At 45.7% G+C, this 22,036-nt stretch overlaps 1 protein-coding gene across 6 annotated transcripts in view; it reads left to right on the forward strand.

The window, feature by feature from the left end:
- Positions 1–21,171, forward strand: part of OSBPL10 (oxysterol binding protein like 10) — a 318,091-nt gene extending 296,920 nt beyond the window's left edge. For 2 of the 6 annotated variants that reach the window (XM_054479482.2, XM_054479483.2), the window contains 4 exons: positions 11,003–11,189; positions 13,163–13,345; positions 17,769–17,922; positions 19,883–21,171. In XM_054479482.2, the coding sequence (XP_054335457.1) occupies positions 11,003–11,189; positions 13,163–13,345; positions 17,769–17,922; positions 19,883–19,927 (569 nt within the window). In that variant the 3' untranslated portion in view covers positions 19,928–21,171. The remainder of the gene's footprint in view (positions 1–11,002; positions 11,190–13,162; positions 13,346–17,768; positions 17,923–19,882) is intronic. The other 4 variants (XM_054479480.2, XM_054479481.2, XM_054479485.2 and 1 more) reach the window with 3 other exon arrangements.
- Positions 21,172–22,036: the final 865 nt, after the last annotated feature.

A 22,036-nucleotide genomic window follows, 5' to 3' on the forward strand; every position in this document is an offset into this window, starting at 1 on the left:
TCAGCAAGACTGCTCCAGCCATTTGTTGAAAACAGACCCTGGCGGGGGTAATGGTGGAAACAAGGAGACTAGGGAGGAGGTTGCGAGAATAACTAAGCAGGTGATGATGGTGGCTTGGACCAGGAGGAAAATAGTGGAGGAAGTAAAAGTAGTGGAGTAGTAAGGATCTGGATGGGTTCTAAAGTTAGAGCCAAGAGGATTTGCCTCTGGATGGGATGTGGAGTGTGAGAGGAAGTGTTGCCAAGGTTTTGACCTGAGCACCTAGAAGGATGGACTAGCTGTTAGCCGAGATGGGGAGACTGAGGGCTGGGTATTGGGCTACTTTGAAGGAAGAGTATGAGAGCTCAGGGCAGTTGTAGGGTTTAGTCATTGAAGGGAGTGCTAAAGTAGGCAATTGGGTAGGCAAGCTGGAGTTTCATAGGGAGGGTCCTGGCTGAGATAAAATATTTAAGGCCTTGAGACTAATGAGGCTGCTGAGTGAGCACCGATTTCTGAAGCATTAAGCAGCATTAAGAGGTCTGCAAGATGAACAGCCAGCCGAGGAGACTGATGAGGGGTGGCCAGAGAAGTAGACTGAATGGAATGGGAGAAGGTGCTCCTTGCGAGGCAAGTGAAGAAGGGCTTCAAAGTGCGAGAGTAATCAACTGCATTACATGATGCTGGTTACTCCAGTAAGATGAGAACTGAGAAGGGATCATGGATTTTGGATCATGGAGGTCATTCGTGACCTTGACAGCAGTTGTCAGTGGAGTAGCACTAGTGAAAATCTGACTAGAATAAAGTCAAGAGAGAAGGAAGGAGAGGAACTTGGGACTGTAAATGTAGACAGTTCTTCCTTATTTAGGGTTTGCATCCAATGGTACTATTTAGGAAAATAGCCACTCTTGGGTTCCGCTTCTCTGTTAGGTTTACACCCCAAAGTGCTGCTCCCCCTCTTGCATAGATAAGATGGCAACTCCAGAGTGCCCACAGGTGCACTCAGCATTCGTGTCGGGCCTTCACTGGGGTCTTCCTTGCATACAGGTCTAGTAATCAGCAGCTCGTGATGCACTCGTCACACCTTCCTCTCAAGGATCAATCAGGATCAAGAAGTTCACCAATGAGACATTCATTAATTTGTGTAGGAAGCTAGGGACACACCTGTCACCAGGATGATCTTGGGCCACCCAGTTTAGGCCTTTTCCACAATTCAGATGGAGGTGGGTGGTATCTGTGGGGGAAAGATGTAAAAATACATCTATCTTTAGATAAACCTCATCAATAATGAGTATTATCCTCCTCTTAGGTTATCTTCTGTGAGAGTGCAGTATTACAACTATTTTCCAATTAGAAAAATCCCAATTCATGACTGGGTTGTCTGGCTTTTCCTGCTATTGACAAGGGCAGACGGATGCCTGAAGTGGTCTCTCTTCTTAAAGAGGAGTTGTTACCAGTGATGACTGGACCATGAAATCTTTTAGCTGAAAGGGCATTTGTCCACCATATGCTCCAGGGTTTCCAGCTGTGCTGTAGAGAATCCCAGGCTCCTTAGAGAGGCACAGGAAGTGAGTGGCAAGGTTGGTGTTCTTCCAAGTCCACTCCAGCCTGAGCATCTCCATCCATCCTTACCTATTTACCAGATGGACTTCCCTACACAAGTTTATTTCCAAAAGGGTTCTGTTGCTTCAGAATACTCAGCAGACCCTGAATGAGTCCAGCTATCCTCATTTCACAGATGAGCCTGAGAGAGGCAGCTTGCCTAGGAACCCATAATTCACAATATCCATCCTGCCCTCAGCACAAGCCAGTGAAGGGGGATGCAGGGCAGGTGCTGGGGTCTTCTTGAGTCAGGGGCCATTTCTCAGCTCATCTCTGACCTGTGGATGAGATACCAGAATCTGAGGAGGTTCAGGCAGCCCCCTGAGTTCACAAGCCCAGGAAGAGCAGAGGAGCAGGGTTGAGCAGCAGGCAGTGGGCCGGGGAAGGGGGACCAGGTCAAGGGGGATTAGAACCCTATATGGACACAGCCAGGGCTGTTGAGGCCTCTCTCTGACACTGAGAAAGCAAATTTGATTCAAGTGTGCTTCTGGGGGCACAGGGCTAGAGGAACGAGAGGTATTTCCTCACCGGCCTCTTTTCTGACCCCAGTGACTGCTTGTTCTCCTGAACTCTGCCTTCTCCTTGGATGAAGCGACAGGGAGCTGCCACCGTGCAGCACTGTTTGGGTTAAAGCCCTCTGGCAGGTTTCAAAAAGTGTGTTTCAGCCCAGACTGGGGACTCTTGAAGTTGCATGAACTAAGAGCTCCGGTTAGAATACTCAGGTAGCTCTTCCTATTGAAAGCAGGGAGAAGATTGCCAAGGACTCCCCTGTGGGAGGTTTATGTTCACATTGATTTTTATACTTGAGTTTGTAATAAGAAATGGGAGCAACATTAATCTTGATTTTGACTTATCTGGGGCTCTGTGTTTTCATAGGTTGCTTTAGGCTTGCCTCGTGCTATGAGGTTTATATTGGTAAAAAAATCTTTTCCTTTTCTTAAAAACAAAAATTGGTATTCAGGAGACTCATCTCATTCTATTTAATTTTATTCCTTATTCTAAATTTCCCACATAATAAATATTTTGAAGATGAAATATGTTTGTTTGCTAGAGAAGGTAGAGAAGGCAGTTCACACTTTGTATTTATGCCCCATATGCGAGAAGATTCCTTACACATTTTCTACAGATAGTATTTTAAACATGTTTACCTCCTTATCGGTAACAGTGGTGGCTTGAATAAATCTGTCATTTACCCATTCACGTATCCATTCATCCATTTATTTGTGAAGTGATTGGCACCATCCTTGATGCCAGAGATGCAGCAGAGGCCACAGCACACAGATTCCCTGCCCCTGGGAGCTCATGCTCCAACAGGAGGGTCAGAGAGAAGACAAGACATGTGCGTGAAGTCCTCAGTGTGATGGATGATGACTGACACTAAGAGACAAAGTAGGAAGGAGGAGAGAGAGTGAAGTTGGGGCAGGGAGGTTGCAATTTTCAATAATGTGGACCTCAACAAGATAGAGCAGCTGAGGAAAGGCCTGAAGCAGGTTTAAGAAGGGGTCTTCTAGGCAAAAAAGAACAGCAAGTGGTAAGGCCCCAAGTTGGGAGCGAGTGGCTGGGGTGTTTTGAGGGCAGCCAGGGGCCACTGTGTCTGCAGCAGAGTGAGTGGGTGGCTGGGAAGAGAGGAGACGAAGCCAGAGAGGAGAGGCCACATTTTGGGATCTGATTTTGGGGCTCTGGAACGTCTTTGCCATTTGCTCTGAGATGGGAGTCGCTGAGGGTAGACATGATTTTAGCAGCATCCCTGTGTTGGCTGAGTGAAGAATAGACTAAAGGCAGAAGTGGAGAGGGCCCAGTGCAAAGATAGAAGCAGAGAGGCAAGTTGTTTCTTATTTCTCTTCTTCCCTCCTACACACACACACACACACACACACACACAGTTTGAATCTGTGATTAGTCAGAGTAAGTGCTTGGTGAATAGAATGTCTTTTGTCTGGGGATTTCCCTGCACTCAGCAGAAGTGCTTGTTGCCGCTTGTCAAGGCCTGAGAAAGCCAGATTCTTAAATTGGAGTAGAGGGTCGATGCCTCCCAGTCTGTGAGCCCCTAATTCTTGCCATTAGACAAATATGTGGAAATGTTCGAAAAGGTAGATTTGCAAATCCATTTTTAGTGATTTAGGGAATTCTTCACAGAAATGCAATCTCTCCCTTCAGGATCCTTCCTTCTCTACCAAATAGTAGTCACTGTTTCCCTGTCCCCGACCACCAGCAGTGGGCTCCGACAAGGAGGTGGGTGTGCAATGCTGTCACGTGTGTGATTGTGTTTTAAAGCTGGTTATTCTCCCTTCCCCACACAATGTGTTCATCTTTCCCTTCTTCCCTCTACACAGCATGTTCATCGTCATCTTCTTCCCTCTGCTTCCGTGCACCCTCATCTTTCCTGTCTCCCTCTGGTGTCTCTAGCCCTTTCACTTAAGCCACACCGTCAGCGGGGCACCCCTCAGCCCAGCACAGCACATGGCCTCCTTTCATTGCCTCTGCGGCTGAACTTGAGAGAGTGATGAGGTCCTTTTAGCCCTCTGTCCCCTGAACTAACCAACATCTTTGCTCTGTCTTATGTTGGCCATTGTTGAGTGTCCGTGTCTCCACAGGGTAGGCCTGTGAAGTCTCAGGATCATAGCTCCTCTGTTTCTCATAGGCAGCAGGCAGAGGCTGGAGGCCTTGATTCACTTTACCCAGCCCAGGACCACAGTGTCGTGGGTGGGAAGCCATGGAGCACCCTCTCCTGAGGCCCTCAGATGCAGCCTGCTGATGAAGCAGAATTAGAATTTGTTGCTCTCACTTTTTCTAACTGCTTGAAAATTCCACTCAGAACTTCTCAATAGCATGCTGAGTTCAGAAAGAAGATTCTGGAGAGAGACTGTGAAAGGCCTCTCCTGGACATGGCCCTTCCTGGCCACTCACCTGATGTTTTCCTGCTGTGGGTGGGCCTGGGCATGGCCGGGTGACCCTTGGCTCGTTCTTGTGAGGCCTTGAGTTTGTCTAAGTCCTTTCAGTAGCCGCGTCCCCTTATCTTTCGTATTAATTAAAACATGTCCTCTGTAACGCAGGATCTGATTTTTCACACACACTATTTATAAGAATCTCCAAACTTCGAAGCAGAAGGTTCTGGCTCCCACACTCAGAGCTCCTTTGATTGTGGGAAGGCAGGAGGTTGGATAATTTCCCTTCCCTCACATATTTCCTGCACATTCCATGAATTTGTTGATTGGGTGTAAATAATGCTTCTTCCATCTCCTCATTATAAAAATGAGATCTTACATGGGTCCACTTGGAATTGTGAACGTAAATACGTGGGCTTATCTCTTAAATCATGGCCTTTAGGCTGTGGCATATTTGACTGTAATGAAATGCTATTATGAAGTGCTTCGTTATGCCCTGAATTCACTCACGTTGACCCCAGAGACTGCACCCCTTTCTCCCACCCTCTCGTTTCTATTGCTCTGACAGTGAGAGCCGACACTGTTCAATCAACCTAAGACGTCTTCCATGGGAAAGTGTGGGCTGCTCACCCCTCCCAACCTTGCACCGCTGTGGAGCTGAGGGGTGTTGAGCTGCTCTTTGCAGCCCACTTCCCTCAAAATGCCTGAATCAATGCCTGGTAAATGGTGCAGGCTCTTAATTGAGTCTGTGGGGAAAAACACTTAGTTCTAATGAGAGGAAGCGACATGATTGCCACTGGGCTTGCGAGTGCCGATGCTGCCGGGTCTGCAAACACACTTCCCAGAGTTCCTTCTGTGACTCTGGTTTCCAGGATGAATGTCCCAGCTGAATATTTTGGTTCCTCAGATTGAGATTGGGCACAAAATTATTTTATCAGTTTGAAAATCTTAATGCTTTGCCTTTATGTTTATTGGTGAATCAATTTGTGGAATTTCAAATGAAGATCTCCCAGCCTGAGGACTAACCGTGTATGGAAGGACTGATTATTTGATGTTTTTTTTTTTTTTTTAGCTTCTCTTAGCTGTTAGGCCAAATGAAGAAGTAACTTATATTTGTGATCCCATTTGTAAGTCTAATTTTAATATAAGTCTTTTATTCAGATTAAGGAGAGATTTTTTTTTTAAATGCAACCCTGAAAAAAAAGAGTATGTACTAAGAAGGCATAATTGCACGTGATTTGATGAATGAACACACATTTATGGATTTTCAGAAAAAAGCCAAAGGCATGTGGTGTTGCCAGTGTCTTCAAATCAGTTTAGCTCTGAGGCTCACTGACCTCCCCCAGGACTTGGGGGAAATTTTACCTTGATTTGGAAGAGATTTTTCTGAAGACAAATGGGAGGAGGATGCTATCTCATGCAGTATTACATTAGAGAAAGTCTGCCCTGTATCTCTTCCATTCCTCACAGGTATAGCCCATTGGAAGACGTTGTAGTTTCCCCTTTTTTTTCCTTTTTTTTTTTGAGACGGAGTCTCGCTTTGTCGCCCAGGCTGGAGTGCAGTGGCGCTATCTCAGCTCACTGCAAGCTCCGCCTCCTGGGTTCACGCCATTCTCCTGCCTCAGCCTCCCGAGTAGCTGGGACTACAGGCGCCCGCCACCACGCCCGGCTAATTTTTTGTATTTTTAGTAGAGATGGGGTTCCACCGTGTTAGCCAGGATGGTCTCGATCTCCTGACCTCGTGATCCACCTGCCTCGGCCTCCCAAAGTGCTGGGATTACAGGCGTGAGCCACTGCGCCCAGCCCTGTAGCTTCCTCTTTATTGCCAGGTGGTGATACCCATCGAGAGGGCTGCTTTAAAGAATGAGGAGTAATTAAGACATAAAACCTTCAGGATTTTGGCAGTGTGCCATGCTGCAGTGCTGTTAGCTCAGTTTAGAATCGCCTTCTCCATCTTTACCACAGCCGTGGGAGATACAGATACCATTATCTCTGCATCACAGATGAGGAAACTGAGGCACAGAGAAGTTAAGATTGCCAGGCTGGTGAGTGACGGAGGACTTGGAATGATCCTCTAAGATTTCATCCAGGTCTTAAAGTTGTGGCATATTCTCCATGAAAAAACATGGTGAAGAAAATCTCAGCTGTACAATCCTACCTTACTACAAAGTTTATATTTATGAATAAGACTAGGAATACCAGCCAGCCGAGTTTGTGACTGTTGTGTGTTTCCAGTCTGTAGAGGTTTCCTGCTAGACATGCAAGTGGTGGGAGTCCCCATGGTATCCCGATTAAGGACGTGAAGGGTGAACCACAAAATAGGAATGCAGTAGACATCAGGGGCGAAGTTATGGTGCCAGGGAGACATATTGCTCGCCTGGAAGGATTTTACTACCAAGTAGAGATGCTCCTTGGCTTATGATGGGGTTATGTCCCAATAAGCCCATCCGAAGGTGAAAATATCCTAAGATGAAACTACATTTAATATACCTAGCCTAGCAACATCCTCGCTTAGCCCAGCCTATCTGAAACATGCTCAGAACCCTTACCATGAGCCTGCCGTTGGGCAGAATCATCCGGCAGCACAGTACACTCGAGAGGATGGGTTGTGTCCTAGTCCATTTGCGTTGCTATAAAGGAATACCTGAGAGAAAGGAGGTTTATTTGACTCACAGTTCAGGAGGCTGTACAAAAAGCATGGCACTAGCATCTGCTTCTGATGAGGGCCTCAGGCTACATCCACTCGTGGTGGAAGAGGAAGGGGAACCCCTGTGTGGCGGTCACATGGCAAGAGCAGAAGCAAGGTGGGGGAGGTGCCAGGCTCTTTTCCTTCCATCTGTCTGTCTGTCTATCTAGCTATCTAGCTATCTATATCTATCTATCTGTCTGTCTGTCTGTCTGTCTATCTATCTATCTATCTATCTATCTATCTATCTATCTAATTTGAGACACAGTCTCACTCTGTTGTCCACGCTGGAGTGCAGTGACGTGACCATGGCTCACTGCAACCTCGACCTCCCAGGCTCAAGCGATCCTCCTATCTTAACCTCCCAAGTAGCTGGGACTACAGGTGCTCACCACCATGCCCAGCTAATTTTTTTTTTAAATTTTTTTATAGAAATGAGGCTTCGTCATGTTGCCCAGGCTGGTCTCAAACTCCTGGGCTCAAGCCATCCTCCCACTTCTACCTCCCAAAGTGCTGGGATTACAGGAGTGAGCCACTGCAAAGGCCTAGGCTCTTTTTGACAACTAGCTCTCAGGGGAGCTCTTGCAAGAACTACTAATGCGAGCACTCACTCATTACTGCTAGGACGGCCATAAGTCATTAATGAGAGATCCTTCCCCATAATGTGAACACCTCTCACTAGGCCCCACCTCCAAAATTGGGGATCAAATTTCAACATGAGTTTTGGAGGGGGTCAAATATCCAACCTATATAGGAGTTTGTTTATAGTCACTTTGGAGGCAGAGGCAGGAGGATCACTTGAGCCCAAGAGTTTAAGACCAGCTTGGGCAACATAGGGAGACCTCGTCTCGATAAATAATTTTTTTTCAATTAGTTGGGTATGGTGGTACATGCTTGTAGTCCCAGCTACTCAGGAGGATTGCTTGAGTCCAGGAGGTCAAGGATGCAGTGAGCCATGATCGCGCCACTGCACTTCAGCCTGAGTGACTGAGTGGGACCCTGTCTCCAAAAAAGAAAAAGAGCCTCGCTGCTGCTGCCTGGCATTACACGAGAGTGTTATCCCATATATCACTAGATTCAGAAAAGACCAAAATTCAAAGCACGGTTTCTATTGAACACTTACTGCTTTGGCACCATTGTAAGGTCAAAACATTGTAAGTTGAACCATAGTAAGTTGGGGGCTATCTGTAGCCCATTAGTGCTGTGGGGAGGGTGGCAGTGGACCATGTCTTCTGGGGCCTTGAAGGCATGGTAAATGGTAGCCTTCTCTACAGGGTCCAGGGGCCTCTCTCAGCTGCCACAGTCTCCAAGTCTGTGAGGATACAGCTGGCACCCAAGGAACTGGGGTCTTGGGAGATAAAACTTGAGTAGAGAGGGATATTTGAGGTGACCTGTCTCTCTTCCACTTTCCCTGGCTGTTGATCAAGAAGAACCAAGTGTTGATCTGTGTTTGACATTGGCTGCAATTTTCCACCTGCTTTAGGCTGTCTTCTCAACCCAATTCAAACAAGTCAGATATAAAGGTAGGCTTTGAACCAATAACAGTGTCAGACTTGGCCATTCTTCTCCAAGGGTCCTGATCAGAAACTATCAGGATTGAAACACCAATGTCTAATTCTCCTCAGAACACAGCACTCCTCCCTTAACTGCTTGGATAGGACAGGGCCTCCAGGGTCATCTGGGATGCTCTTCTTTCTAAAATGCAGAAGGAAGAATGAATGACAGAGTGAGAGCAAGAGGTGGCCTGTTGCTTTACTTCTAGCAAGATGAGTTTAGTCAAGAGAGCTCCAGCAAGTTGAAGTGGAGAAGAGGGGAGAAGGCCCATCTCTTCTGATATGCAGTGTATTTGGTGTAGTGGACTTATGCTATTTGTGGATTTGCATTAAATGTACTCAATTATGTTCCCAGCCAGAGAAAGATAGGATGTAAATGCTGCTGTGATACCTGCCCTCCAGTCCAGTCCACATGATCTGCTTCTCCTGGGTGTCTCAGTGCCTTCATGTGTCTGAGGATCCCTCCACACTGGAAGGGATTGAGGCCCCTAAACACACACTAGCATGTCAACTTGGGTTTTCAGAACCAGCCAAGTATTTCATGGGTTGGGAAAACTGACTTTAATGGACTTAACTGAGAGCGGAGAGTGATGTTGCTGGTTCGGACAAGCCTAGTGTGTCCTAAATACCGTAGTGCATGGGCAGTTAGAGGAATTCTCCATGGTAAATTGAACTATAGTTGAACACATCTTAGCACTGACTTTAGAAACTAAGAGCAACCATGACTCCTTTGTACAAATTAACCCCATCTCTCCTCAGACTCCCCTGGCAAGCTCATCTATACTAAAAGAAACTTGCCCTCCCTCCCCACTCCCACCCCCCTTCTTTCTGTCTCTCTCCCTATCCTCCTGGTGTGTTCTCTGTCTCTCTCTCTCCCCCTCTCCCTCCTTCCCTCCCTCCCTCCCTCTCTCCTCCTCCCCGCCACCCCCGCAAATTCTAGCTCTAAGTGATTTAGATGCGTATGTAGCCTAAGAGGGAAGTATTAAACAGCTGAATTACTTAACCTCTCTTAAAAGTTTGTTTCCTCATTCTTATTAAAACGATAATCATTGCCAAATAGGGCTGTTGTGAGCTGAAGAAGATAGTTCATTTGGAGCTCCCAGGAATGTCTGGCAGCTGGAAAGTGCTCTCATGTGGGAGCCATTGACCCCACTCTTCACTCTTTCCAATGGAGGACTGGAAGCCCAGGAAGGTGCCATCACTAACCACCTCTGGTCCTCTACCCTCCTAAGGCTCAGAGCATTCTTGACGAGCTCAGAGCAATCCTAGAGCGAGGCCTGGGGTGAGCTGGAGTGGAGCTGAGAATGTGCATCTCTAGGGAGCCAAGTGCCAAAGTATTGGATGGGAGACTGAGAAGTGCCTTGTGAAGATGTGATCTTAAGAGAGCTGTAGTGCTGGGTCTCAGGGCCTCTGCCAGTCTGTATAGGGCCTCTGTATACAACTCTATGGCAGTCCTGGGAGCTTCTGTATTTTGGGAGTAGTCTTGAGGACTTGATGAAAATTGTGGCCCTGTTCCCTAGAAAAATGAACAAAATTCTGCATTGCTTTGAGAGTTATAAGGCCTTTTCCACTTTGGGTTGTAGGTTGGAGAACCCTTTCTCTGGAAGTGTGTGGGCGGTAAGTGTTATAGAGTCCCACTCTTGGCAGATGTCTTTCCCAAGGTTGCTGACAGCAGCTGTACAGCCTGATTTCTCTATTTTCATGAGAACCATTGAGGTTGTCTCTGTAGCTCTCAGGATAAAGGCAGAACTCTTCCTAGAAGTTTAAAAGACAAGGTCTGACCCCTGCTGACTTGGTCATCCTCCACACCTATATATACCATCTCTCTTCTGCATGTGGGCCCTCTTCCCAGCCTCTTCACACTTACCAGGCTCCTTCCTACCCCAGGGCCTTTGCACATGCTCTTCCGCCTGTCCAGAACACTCTTCCTTCCCCTGTTCATTTTCTTAGGGAAACCTTCCCTTACCAAGTCAGTCTCTCCTGTTGGAGGCCTCCATTATGCTGGCCACCTTGCCCTCCTACCTTTATCACTGTTACAATTTTGTGTTCATTTGGTGACTAATGACCACATTTCTCTTCTGCTCTCTGAGGGCAGAAAGTGGGTCTGTCTTGTTCATTGCTGTATTCTCAGTGCCTTGCACACAGTAGAGCCCACAGTGAACGAGCAGCTCACCTCTGCAGAAGTGGGAGATGTGATATCTGTGCAGGAGGCTCTTTGGTTTCCCATCTTCATTTCTTCTGATCCCCAGTGCCCTCTTCGCGTGTTTGCATGCCTAACTCTCCCTCCTCTCTCCCTGGAGGTGTGTTGAGGCTCCTGGAACACGGGGAGGAGTACGTATTCACCCTGCCTAGTGCCTACGCCCGGTCCATTCTCACCATCCCATGGGTGGAGCTCGGAGGAAAAGTCAGCATCAACTGTGCCAAGACTGGGTACTCAGCGACAGTGATATTCCACACGAAGCCTTTCTATGGAGGGAAAGTCCACAGGTAGGAGCTGGCCGGAGAGACTCCGGCTTTGTCTTAACACGATGCCCTGAGTTTCCTTTCACCATTAGAAGACTGAGTTTCAGTAATGGGATGAGTTGAAAATCAAGATAAAATTGTTAAGGTCTTTTCCAAAAGAGATGCCTCTTCCCTACCTTACATGGCAGTTTTTTGGAGTCCTCCCCACTCTAAACTTAAGGTTAAATCTTTGGTGATGCATTTGCAGAGCACACGCCAGAGAATAAAAGCACTTCTGTTTGTTGGAATAAACTCTCCCTTCTGAAGCCACAGTTTGTTGCTTTGCTCTAAAGTGATTGAATCTATGAACCCAGACATAGCCAGACAGTTCCCCATTTCACATTAGTTGGCTACACTATCCTCAATTCTGTGTCATGCATCCATGAGGTCAGGATCATGTCTGTCTTTTGAAAAACTGGGGAAGCCCAAGCCTAAGTAATTGAAGGAGAGGTCTGCTCTTTGAGGAAGCACAAAATTGTTTTTATTGCTGCAGCTATAAAAAATATTCCTCTTTTAGCACAGCTCTACTGTGTAAGCAAGATGTAGTGTACAAACAAACTTCCATCTTTGCCCTTTTTCTTGGAAAGCATTATTCTGCATGGCATTAGTGTGAGTGTATCAGTGTCACAGGGGCACGTGGACACCCTTGGGGGCACCTGGAGCCAGCACACACCAGCTCGTAAGAACTGATTTGTGTGTACTTCACGTTCAGTGCTATCATGTTGGTAGTTGAAATCAGCCATGATGGGCACCACAGAAATTGGCAAATGGTACAAATCAGGTGTTTTCCCTTTTGGAGATGCAGTTGTTAAATATTTACCAGAATGCCACTAGTATCTTTCCACTGTGTGCAACCCAGAAGATGCCTCATACCTGCCTGTGAGCCTCTGCATTGCTACCTAAGAACTGCGGCTGTTTTTAGGCTCAAGGAGAAAGCCTCCCAGTCTGTTTGAAAACTCTAAATTCAGCCTGAGCTGGGCCTGAAGGAAAAGGGGAGCTTAGATCCTACACATGGCTGCCTTGGGGCAGGCATCCCCGTTTCTGCGGTGTTCCTTCAACTGTGCAGAAAGCTCAGTGGTGGAGAGGGAGCTGGGAGTCTGCTTTCACTTGGAATTCCCACAGGCAAGGCAGGTGTAAGAGAGGTGGCAAATCTCCACAAAGGCCCTTTAAAAGAGAGGTTGAAGTCATTCCTCAGAGCCACTACTGTGAGTAGGAAGGTATTGATTGAGACTGAGACTCTAGGTTTTGCTCAGCCTTCATTCAGGGGATGTGTGGATGCCGGAGTGGATGTTTCTCTCCTTTTCCAACATAAGCTCTGTTGGGATTGTGGGCAACCATGTTTGACCCCATACAAAATAGACCTGATTTAAGGATTGAAAAGCTCACCGTACACTCTTATACTCTTTTTAGGGTTAAAATGTAGCATTATTAGATGCTATTTTGGAGAAGAGAGAGTATATGCCATTTTGTTTTCCTTTTTTTTAAATTAATTTTTTGCATAAGTTATTGGGGTACAGGTGGTATTTGGTTACATGAATAAGTTCTTTAGTTGTGATTTGTGAGATTTTGGTGCACCCATCACCCAAGCTATAGATATTGCACCATATTTGTAGTCTTTTATCTCTCGTCCCCTTCCCACTTATTTTGTTTTTCTTGAATTGCCTGATTTTCATCCCAGTGATATCTGTGTTTATCACAATTAAGAAATTAGCATTGCTGTATTACTATGAACTAATCTATAGACTTTATTCAGATTTCACTATTATTTCCAGTGATGCTTTCTTTTGCTGTTCAAGGATATCAGATCATCTTTTAGGAGCTAGTCTTTGAGCAAAGCGGCAGAAACAATCCCTCCTTCCCATTCCTGATTAAAAAAAAAATCTCTAGAGATGGGTGTACCTTTGAAGTCTCTGTTTTTATCATTTTGCAAAGTGTGCTCATTTGACTCATTAATTCAGGGTTACTGCAGAAGTGAAGCACAACCCAACCAACACCATTGTTTGTAAAGCCCATGGGGAATGGAATGGTACTTTAGAGTTCACCTACAACAATGGAGAAACCAAAGTCATCGACACAACCACACTGCCAGTGTATCCCAAGAAGATCAGACCTCTCGAGAAGCAGGGACCCATGGAGTCCAGGTGAGAACCAGGCCGTGTCTTCCTCTCCAGCTTAATCATGCTGGGCACTTGACTCAAGGGACAGAGAAGAAAGAAGACTTTGAAGCTTAGTGACTGGAAACAGACCAGGAATCATGTTCTCCTGGCTTCTTTAGATATTTTAATTTTCTACTGTGAGTCACTTAGGAGCAGAACCTTTCAGCTTTCAGTTACGTCATTCTGCAGTCATGGGGTGGGGTGTGAGGACAGACTTCACTGCTTGTCTTGCAAAAGTTTGTCAATTCATCTGATCTGTTGCTTAATTGCAAAGGTAAATACAGAGAGTTGATAGTAATCAAAGAACTGCACAGTGAGTCAATGAGATACTATTTTTTTTTCTTGCCAGATTAGCAATGTTATTAAAAAAATTAAATGCTGGGAAAGGTGTAGTAAAATTGACACTCTATACCCTGTCCTTCTAGTAGGAGTGTGTGCAGTTTAGCTGCATGGATCAGTAGCTTTCAATTCATGAATCCATTTTAATCTTGCATTCTGCTTCTCACGGCAAACTCTTAAATTCAGAAAAAATTTAAACGACATAAAATGGTTTATTCTTTTTTTAAAGAAAACTAAGCAACAAAAGAAAGAAATCACCTAATATTTGGAAAATGGTTAAGTAAATTACGAAGTATCCATTCAATTTGTATATCTATTCTGTGACTATAGTATGAATATAATGCAGCCACTTAATGTGATGTTTATGCAGGCACAGAAGCAGAATCTCCTTGGAATATGCCAGTTTTATCTTTTGATGTAGGACATCGGCAAACTGTGGCCTGTGGGCCAAATCCAACCTGAGGCTGATTTTGTAAATAAAGTTTTATTGGAACACGGCCACGATCATTCATTTACATATGGCTTATGGCTGCCTTCCTGCTACAATGGCTGAGTTAGGTAGTTGCAACCAAGACCATATGGCCTGCAAAGCCTAAAATGTTTACTTTCTGGCCCTTTACAGAAAATGTTTGCCAACTGCTGCTCTAATCTAAGAGCATACACTCTTTAGAAATACGATGCAGGGTTAAAATGAAATTACAAATGATTTTGTGAAAGCTTTACTATTACTACAAGAGTTTGTAACCAAATAGAAACAGTTCTTGTAAGTGGAAACAAAGCAGGGATACCACAGTATGTATAAATAATACATTATATTAATAACTGGGTTTAATGGAAACAGAGCTTCAGTATCCCTGGAACCTTTGCTTTGCTGTAGAATTAGTACACTCTTGCTTGTTAATCAGTTTATTTGAGGACAGTGAGCATAACCTTTCTCTGTGTCTAACTGGAGAGCTTGGACTCTTATCAGATGTCTTTTTCAGTCCATCCTGTTGGGCAGCAGTAGCAGGACAAGGGAAAGACTGAGATAAGGAAAGAAACCCATCCCCTTGCCCACATTGCCTCTGATGAAGCATTCCCAGAATGGGGAAACCTGTGGTTCATATCATGACATGACTGTTGTTTCTGATCCAGCTATTGAGAACAAAACTATGATCACCTGCTACTTTTCTTCCAAGGATATCAGAGTAGTTTGGCTACTCCTTATTAAAACTCTTTGTTGCTTGTTAGCCTATGGGAACTCAGAATTCAGCTTAGAGCAGGGATGGAGTCTGGTGCCAGAGTAAGAGAAAAGGTGCTACCTCTTTTTGTCTGTTTATGTGGATTTTACTGAAATAGGGAACAAGCTACAGTAGCCCCCTTTATCTGTGATTTTGCTTTCTTTAGTTTCTGTTACCTGCAGTCAGCCACCACCTGAAAATATTACAGTATTTTCAGACAGAGAATACATTCACATAACTTTTATTATGGTATATTGTTATAATTGTTCTATTGATCTCTTACTATGCCTAATTTATAAATTAAATGACATCATAGGTATGTATGTATAGGAAGAAACATAGTATATATAGGTTTGGTACTATCTGTGGCTTCGGGCATCTGCTGGGGGTCTCCAAATGCATCCTCCATGGGTAAAGGGGGACTGCTGTATAGGGATACTGAGCCCACCCATCCTTGTTCTCTGCAGAGGAAACAGCCTTGAGGAATGGAGTGGCTGGTTCAAATCTCCTTGGCTACTCAGAGCACCTGTGTTCACTCTCCCAGCCAGGTGTGCTAGGCCTTCCCTGCAGAGGCAAAGGAGGGACCATCAGCATGGCTAGGTGGATCAGCAGTTAGAACGGTTGTCTTAGCTCTCACAGTGGTGCCAGCCCTTGGTGAGGCCTCCAGTCCCCAACTGGAATTCCTGGAAGGGAACTCCAGTCCCATTAGTGGTAGAATGAAGATAATTCTGTGGACTTTGGTCTTCCCATACCTGTAAGTCTGCTTACAAGGCCCAGAGCTTGGTCTGAGCAGAAACTCTGCCTTGGCCAGAGCCCTCAGGGGCCCAGTGACTTAAGGCAGAACCAGCACCCAGGGACGCCAGTCCTGCCCTGCCTCAGCCACTTGCTGTACCTCTGCCATGTTGCCCTCCCCTCCTCAGAGCAAGCTCACCTCAGCTTCCTTTGGCTTTTCTTATGGAATTGCTGCCATCCCTCCTCACCCTGGAGACTCCTTTTTCTTTTAGCATGGTGTTCAGAGCCTCCTCCACTCCATTCTCCTCCCCGCTCTCAAGTGACTCTCCTGGTTGGGTCCCTATTCATGTTGGGCAGCGATCTTTGTCTGTGGTTCTGGTCCCATCACCCTGTCTCTGGTTTTGGGCTCTCTGCCCTCTACTCTTGGGGCCACTGTCTTAAGATGGGACTTATCATGGGAGGTTCTGCCCTTGAGAGGACCCCCTGACCCCAGCTGTCCTGGTGCCCAGCCCCACCCTCAGCGTAAGGTGTGTGTTGAGGGTGTGTGATGAGAATTACTGTGATTTCACCTAACACCCACCCCTCATTTTCTTCCCTCACCCAGCCTTACTGTTTGGGCGAGTCTTTCCTCTTAAATCAGTTATGAGGGTACAGTGGAAAGAGCAGGGACTGAGAGACCAGTCGGATCTGGCTTATCTCTCAGTGCCGGCAGTTTTCTTGTGTGTGTGCAGCTGGGGTTTCTTCTGTTGGCATCTGTACCCCCAGGAGGTGCTGCTGGCTGTCCCTAGTTCACTGACAGCCCCATCCGCCTGTCCTCAGCCTGACCATGCCAGCACTCAAGCCTTCCTGCTGCTCTGAGCCCTTGCTGGGGAAAGGGTTAAGGACACCTGCTGTAGATACGCTCCCTGGCTCAGGACCTAATAATGGGCATTCACGTGCTCCCTGGCCCAGGGCCTAAAGATGGGCATTCATTTGCCCCTGGGTGAAGAGGCCTCATTTTCTAGAAGCCAGGGAGGGAATCTCCACCACCTGGCATTCCGACAGTTCCTTGTCTGTGAAATCCGACTTCTGATGCATTTAAGTGAGGAAGTGCTTGGGTGGTGGTGTCCTGATTTATCATGGGTCCTTTCCTTTCTCTCTAGAACAGAGTGGGTCTGAATACAGGCTGGTCCCAAAGACATCCTGAGGAGGAAAGCTGTGTGTTAAACATAAGCTAAATACAAACTAGTGTTAAACACTAGCTACTTTCCTTTTCTCTTGTCCCACTGTCAAAGTGCTTTTTTTTCCAAGTAGTCAGCCTTGATTGATGTAAACCAGCCAAGCTCCCCTTTTATTTTGCTCATTTCATGGGGTTTCCTCCTGCCATGCCAGGTTAGGAAGGTCAAGGTCATCTGAGTGTCCAAAGAGCAGCTGGGCTGAAGAGGGGTAGTGAGCTGAGCAGTCTGGCCTCACTACCTTTAGGCTGCGTTCTACAATGAATGCATGAAGCAGAGAAATGGCTTTGTGTAGACATGGGGGGAGATGAGAGATCCCGCACTATAAGCGTGAACACACAAATACCCACACACCACACATGCATCAGCCTCTAACCCCTAATTCCAGGTTCCCTTGTGGGAAAGCAGGTCTTGTTCTGATTTACCAGTGTGGTGTCCTTGGGCAAGTCACCTAACCTTATGTGGACCTTAAATTTTCTCCTCTGTAAAATGGAGATAAGAATCTACCATCTATAATATATCATTGGGTTGCTGTGTGGATTAAATAGGTTTATGTATGTAAAATGCTTAGAAATATGGCAAATGCCATATGTGTCTGCTACCGTTGTTTGTAGTAGTAGCAGAATGCCTACTACTACTATTAGATTTGATTCCCAGAATCTCCGGGCCCTGAGAAAGGCAAGCTGCCTGGTACAAGTGGAGAGTAGAAACAGCACAGAGGTGGAGCTGGGTAGCCCTGGGTTCAAATCCAGGCTCTCGGGGTCTTTGAGGTATCTGGGATGAGCTACCCCAGAGGGGGCTTGCCTGGCTGCCCCTTGCTGCTCTGGCTGCTCCTGGCAGAGTTCTGTTAGCTTGCAGCCAGCTGGCCTGGCTGATTGTTTCCTCTCCTCCACGCATCCCCAGGAACCTCTGGCGGGAGGTGACCCGATACCTGCGGCTGGGGGACATTGACGCAGCCACCGAGCAGAAGCGGCACCTGGAGGAGAAGCAACGGGTGGAGGAACGGAAGCGCGAGAACCTCCGCACACCATGGAAGCCCAAATATTTTATCCAGGAGGTAACTCTGCCGCCTGTCAGTGGGCCCTTGCCCAGGAGAGAACTTGTCCTGAGAGGGTAGATGGGTTTTTCTTGATGAGCCCTCAAGATTGGATAAATACCAGGCAGGGGAAGGGATGGACTAGGGCAGCTCAGTTCTGACTCCAGCTTTGGATCAGGCTTCAGGACCGGTTTTCTGCCACAATATTCATGAAACCTTCTGGAGGGCAGAACTGAGCAACTGACACTTCCCCTCCAGTATCCCTATGTCAGAAAAGCATGTCAGCCTGCCTGTGAGGGATCGGGATGGGACTGCAGATGGGATACTGTTCTATTTTTAAAAAGAAAATCATCATGGCCCCTGTTACATCATCTTTAGTAACAAATTAGTTGAGGAGTGCCTCACAGGCCATCTCAACACCTGGGTGGGCTGGAGCCCCTCACTGATGAAGAATTGCCTTTCAGAGCCTTGCCTCCTGTGGGCCACAAGGGCTAGTCATGCAGGGGAAGGCCAGCCTGAGTCCTGTGCCTAAAATGCTGTTGCTGTCACCTGCAAATGTGACACTAGAAGCTAGAAATAATATCTGGGCAAGTGGGCAGGGCACTGTGTGCCCAGCTGAAGCCCTTATGCTCTTGAAGTTGTGGAGGGATTGGGAAGCACTCTGAGAACAGAATTGGAAATGATGAAAATGTAGGAGCTACACGTCTTAAAAGCAGGCCCACGGGAACCCAGCAACATCGATGAAGAGCAGGCCGGTGAGGGCTGGGGCAGATGCCACTCATCTCCCGGTGATAACAGATTATCTAGTTGTTCATGAGGAGCCAGAAATCTAAATTTTTATGAGAAATCTCATATTTGCATGGTCAAAGAGTTAAAAAAATTTAAATACCAGTAGCCAATCAAAATGTTATCTGTGGGCTTTCGTTAGCCCAGGTGCTGGTAACCACTGACTTCTGCTACAAAGAGGGATTATTCTGTCTATATACAAGGCTGAGAAGTGAGTTAGGACAACATAGTAGGTAACTGGGGTGGATTCATGGTTAAGAGCAGGAAGAGCAGGAAGCCACCACTGTTCTCCCCAGAGTCAGGCTGTGGACTGAAGGAGATTTCAAGGTTGGATTCTGGTTCAGACAGGAAAGCTGCCTGGAGAAGACTTTGCCTTTATGGGTCACTGAGTGGGGACCCTGTGTGGGAGCCCTGCCCAGGTGAGGTAAAACCTTGAAAGAGCCTGTGAGGTGGATCCCTTTTCTCTTGAGAGAGCTAGTAGCTTGAGAGAGCTAGTTTGTCTGGCTTCTGTGGAGGGTTGTGCATTAAACAGCAACAACAACGAAAAAAACATTTACAGTTCTTCCTGAGTTTAAGAAAAGCCAGTATGCCCATAACAGAAGGGCTGGGGACATGTAAGGAATAAGAGTCATCTGAACACCAGCACAGTTATTCAGTATAGTGCCTTCTAGTCATAACTAGATGGTATTAATACCATTTTAATTCTTGCCTTTTTCTCACTTGATATTTGATTGATGGTGTTTCTCGGGCGTGCTGATTTGTTTGTGACTACTGCCTGCTGGAGAGAGCCTTTGTTGGGTGTTCCCCTGTGGGCTGGAAGTCACTGGTATGCACACCCTTGCCTTTTCTTTCTCCTGGCCATTCATCTAGCTACTCTCCTTTTCTCTTGTCCCACTGTCAAAGTGCTTTTTTTTTTTTTGGCCAAGTAATCAGTCTCGATGGAAGCCAACCAAGCTCCCCTTTTATTTTGCTCATTTCTTGGGGTTTCCTCCTGCCATGCCAGGGTAGGAAGGTCAAGGTCGTCTAGATCTCCAAAGAGCTTCTGGGCTGAGGAGGGGTACTGAGGCCAGCAGCCTGGCCTGCGTGTGAGGTATTAAGACAGGGCAGACACACAGACTGGCTGCGGTTATCCTTGCTTCCCCTTTTCCCTGTTGAGAGGTCTCCACGTAATAATGCCTCCTTTCTTCTCTTGCAGGGCGATGGCTGGGTATACTTCAATCCCCTCTGGAAAGCACACTGATGGGGTGGAGGTGCAGAGCTTTCCAGTATAGCCCTGTTTTTGTAGGAATATTAAAGTAGTAGAGTATCAGGGTTTTGTTGGCATTCACTGAGACCTTGTATTAGCATCCAGGAAATGATGAGAGAGAGAAATTATATACTATGAAAAGTGCACCCCCACACTTTGCTAGAGGAATGAATTTATTCAAGAGCCATTTGGGGCACGTGTGTGTACACACCGTGTACATTTACACACATGCACTATGTAAACATCTGAGTATGATTACACATTTAAATACTGCACTCACCAAGGTTAAAGTGGGTAATCATAAGCTCCTTTTTATCAATGAAGTTTGAAGTTTTCTATTTTTCACTTTGCCAAAAATGTTTTACACTCACAAAGATATTCTCACTTAGTCAACTCCTGTCAAAATGAAGGTGAACTGGCATGGCCTGATCACTGTCCATAAGGGAGAAAGTGGCTCATTCCTGGTAGAAGTATGGGTGGCTATCATTTCAAAATTATTGTGATTCTCACCTCCCTCCCCACCTCAGTGTTTTGTCTGTCCGCGCCCAAGAACGATAAGCAACTATTTCCTGCTGGATGGGGGTTGGCAGGAAGCTGTTGAAGATTTATGCCAGAGCCTTGCAGGATGGAGCACCTCTGGGACAACTAAGAGCGAAGGCCCACCAAGGAGTTTTCCACCCATCTCTCATGGTCACAGCGCTAGTCATACATTTTTGAGAAGTTGCTTCTTTTACATCAGAAAACCAGTCAATCATATGGAGACTTCTTTTGTGATGAAAAAGGGCTTTAGACGTTAAATACATGCATGCACATGAAAACATGCACAACCACAGCCTCAATCTTGTATTTAGTTTGGGGAAAGAGAAGAGAATTTCCTGTGGATTATTTTTTCCTCAAGTGCACCTCTCTGGTTAACCCAAACTCTGCAAGAAAGCACTGTGACTAAAACATACATAACGCCTGCATAAATATTCCATGGTTTCAGTTAAATTTCAGTCTTTAGCCTTTACACATGAGGTCAAAGGAGTGACGAAAATACAAAGCAAGGAAAAAAGGAAATATCCAGTTTTTGCTGAATGCTTAATTTATTTTTTACTGTGCCACTCTAATATTTATAAAATCCAAATAGCATGAATGCTTCTCTGTAGTAATACTAATTTTGTGCCTTTTGTCTGCTTTCTTAAGACCAGTTGTTCACACTTTGTAGATATTAGACAAATATATTTCGATTGAATACATATCTGTGTCTGTGTTTTATTTTCAGGGATTCAACAGTTCTATTAGATTGGTGGCTCTAAGTGAGCTCAACTTTTCCTGGTTAAATAGCAATATTTAACCAGGTTATTTAACCAAGTTATTGATATGAAGAGCAATCAATCATATCTATATGGAAAAAGTAACACATTAAAAAATGTACCAGATAAACATTTATGAATATTTTCTGGTAAGTCCATAAGAACATTTAACTCCTACCCAGTGAGTGTTGTTTCACGAGGAGTCACTGCCAGAAGTCACAATGGAAGCCTACTTAGGTCCACAGTCTTTAAAGCATCTGGGTGAATCAAGTATCTGGAACCATCTTATTTCTGACAGAGAAAGTGGAACAAATGCTATTTTGAGAAAAAGAAGAAAATTCAATGAGACTGAAAAGTAGTCACTGTGTTGTTGGATTTTCCAGTCTGACTACAAAGCATAAACCATCTGGGAAGTAAAACATGGAGAGGGCTCACTTTTCTTTTGGGGCCAGGGGTACATTTAAAATTGTGAAATGTTATGTGTCAGGAGATTTACATAAAACATATGTACAACTTCAGGAATAATTATGAATACCCTTGTAGCCACTGCTTAAGCAAAGAAACCTGTTTACCAGTACCTTAAAAGCCACTATTGTGCCCCTATACAATTGTATCCCTCTCCATGCCTTCCTGGAATAACCATCCCCTTATGGGTTTTTTTTGTTGTTGTTTTAGACTATACACACTATGTGTGTATTTCTAAACAGCGTGATTGGTTTTACCCATTTTTGTAAAAATTGAATCATACCATAGTTTGCTTATTTGAGCCAATATTTTCTTTCTAGTTCAATCCACGTTGCTGTATTTG

Source organism: Pongo pygmaeus, chromosome 2, assembly GCF_028885625.2.
Source record: "Pongo pygmaeus isolate AG05252 chromosome 2, NHGRI_mPonPyg2-v2.0_pri, whole genome shotgun sequence".
Taxonomy (NCBI): domain Eukaryota; kingdom Metazoa; phylum Chordata; class Mammalia; order Primates; family Hominidae; genus Pongo; species Pongo pygmaeus.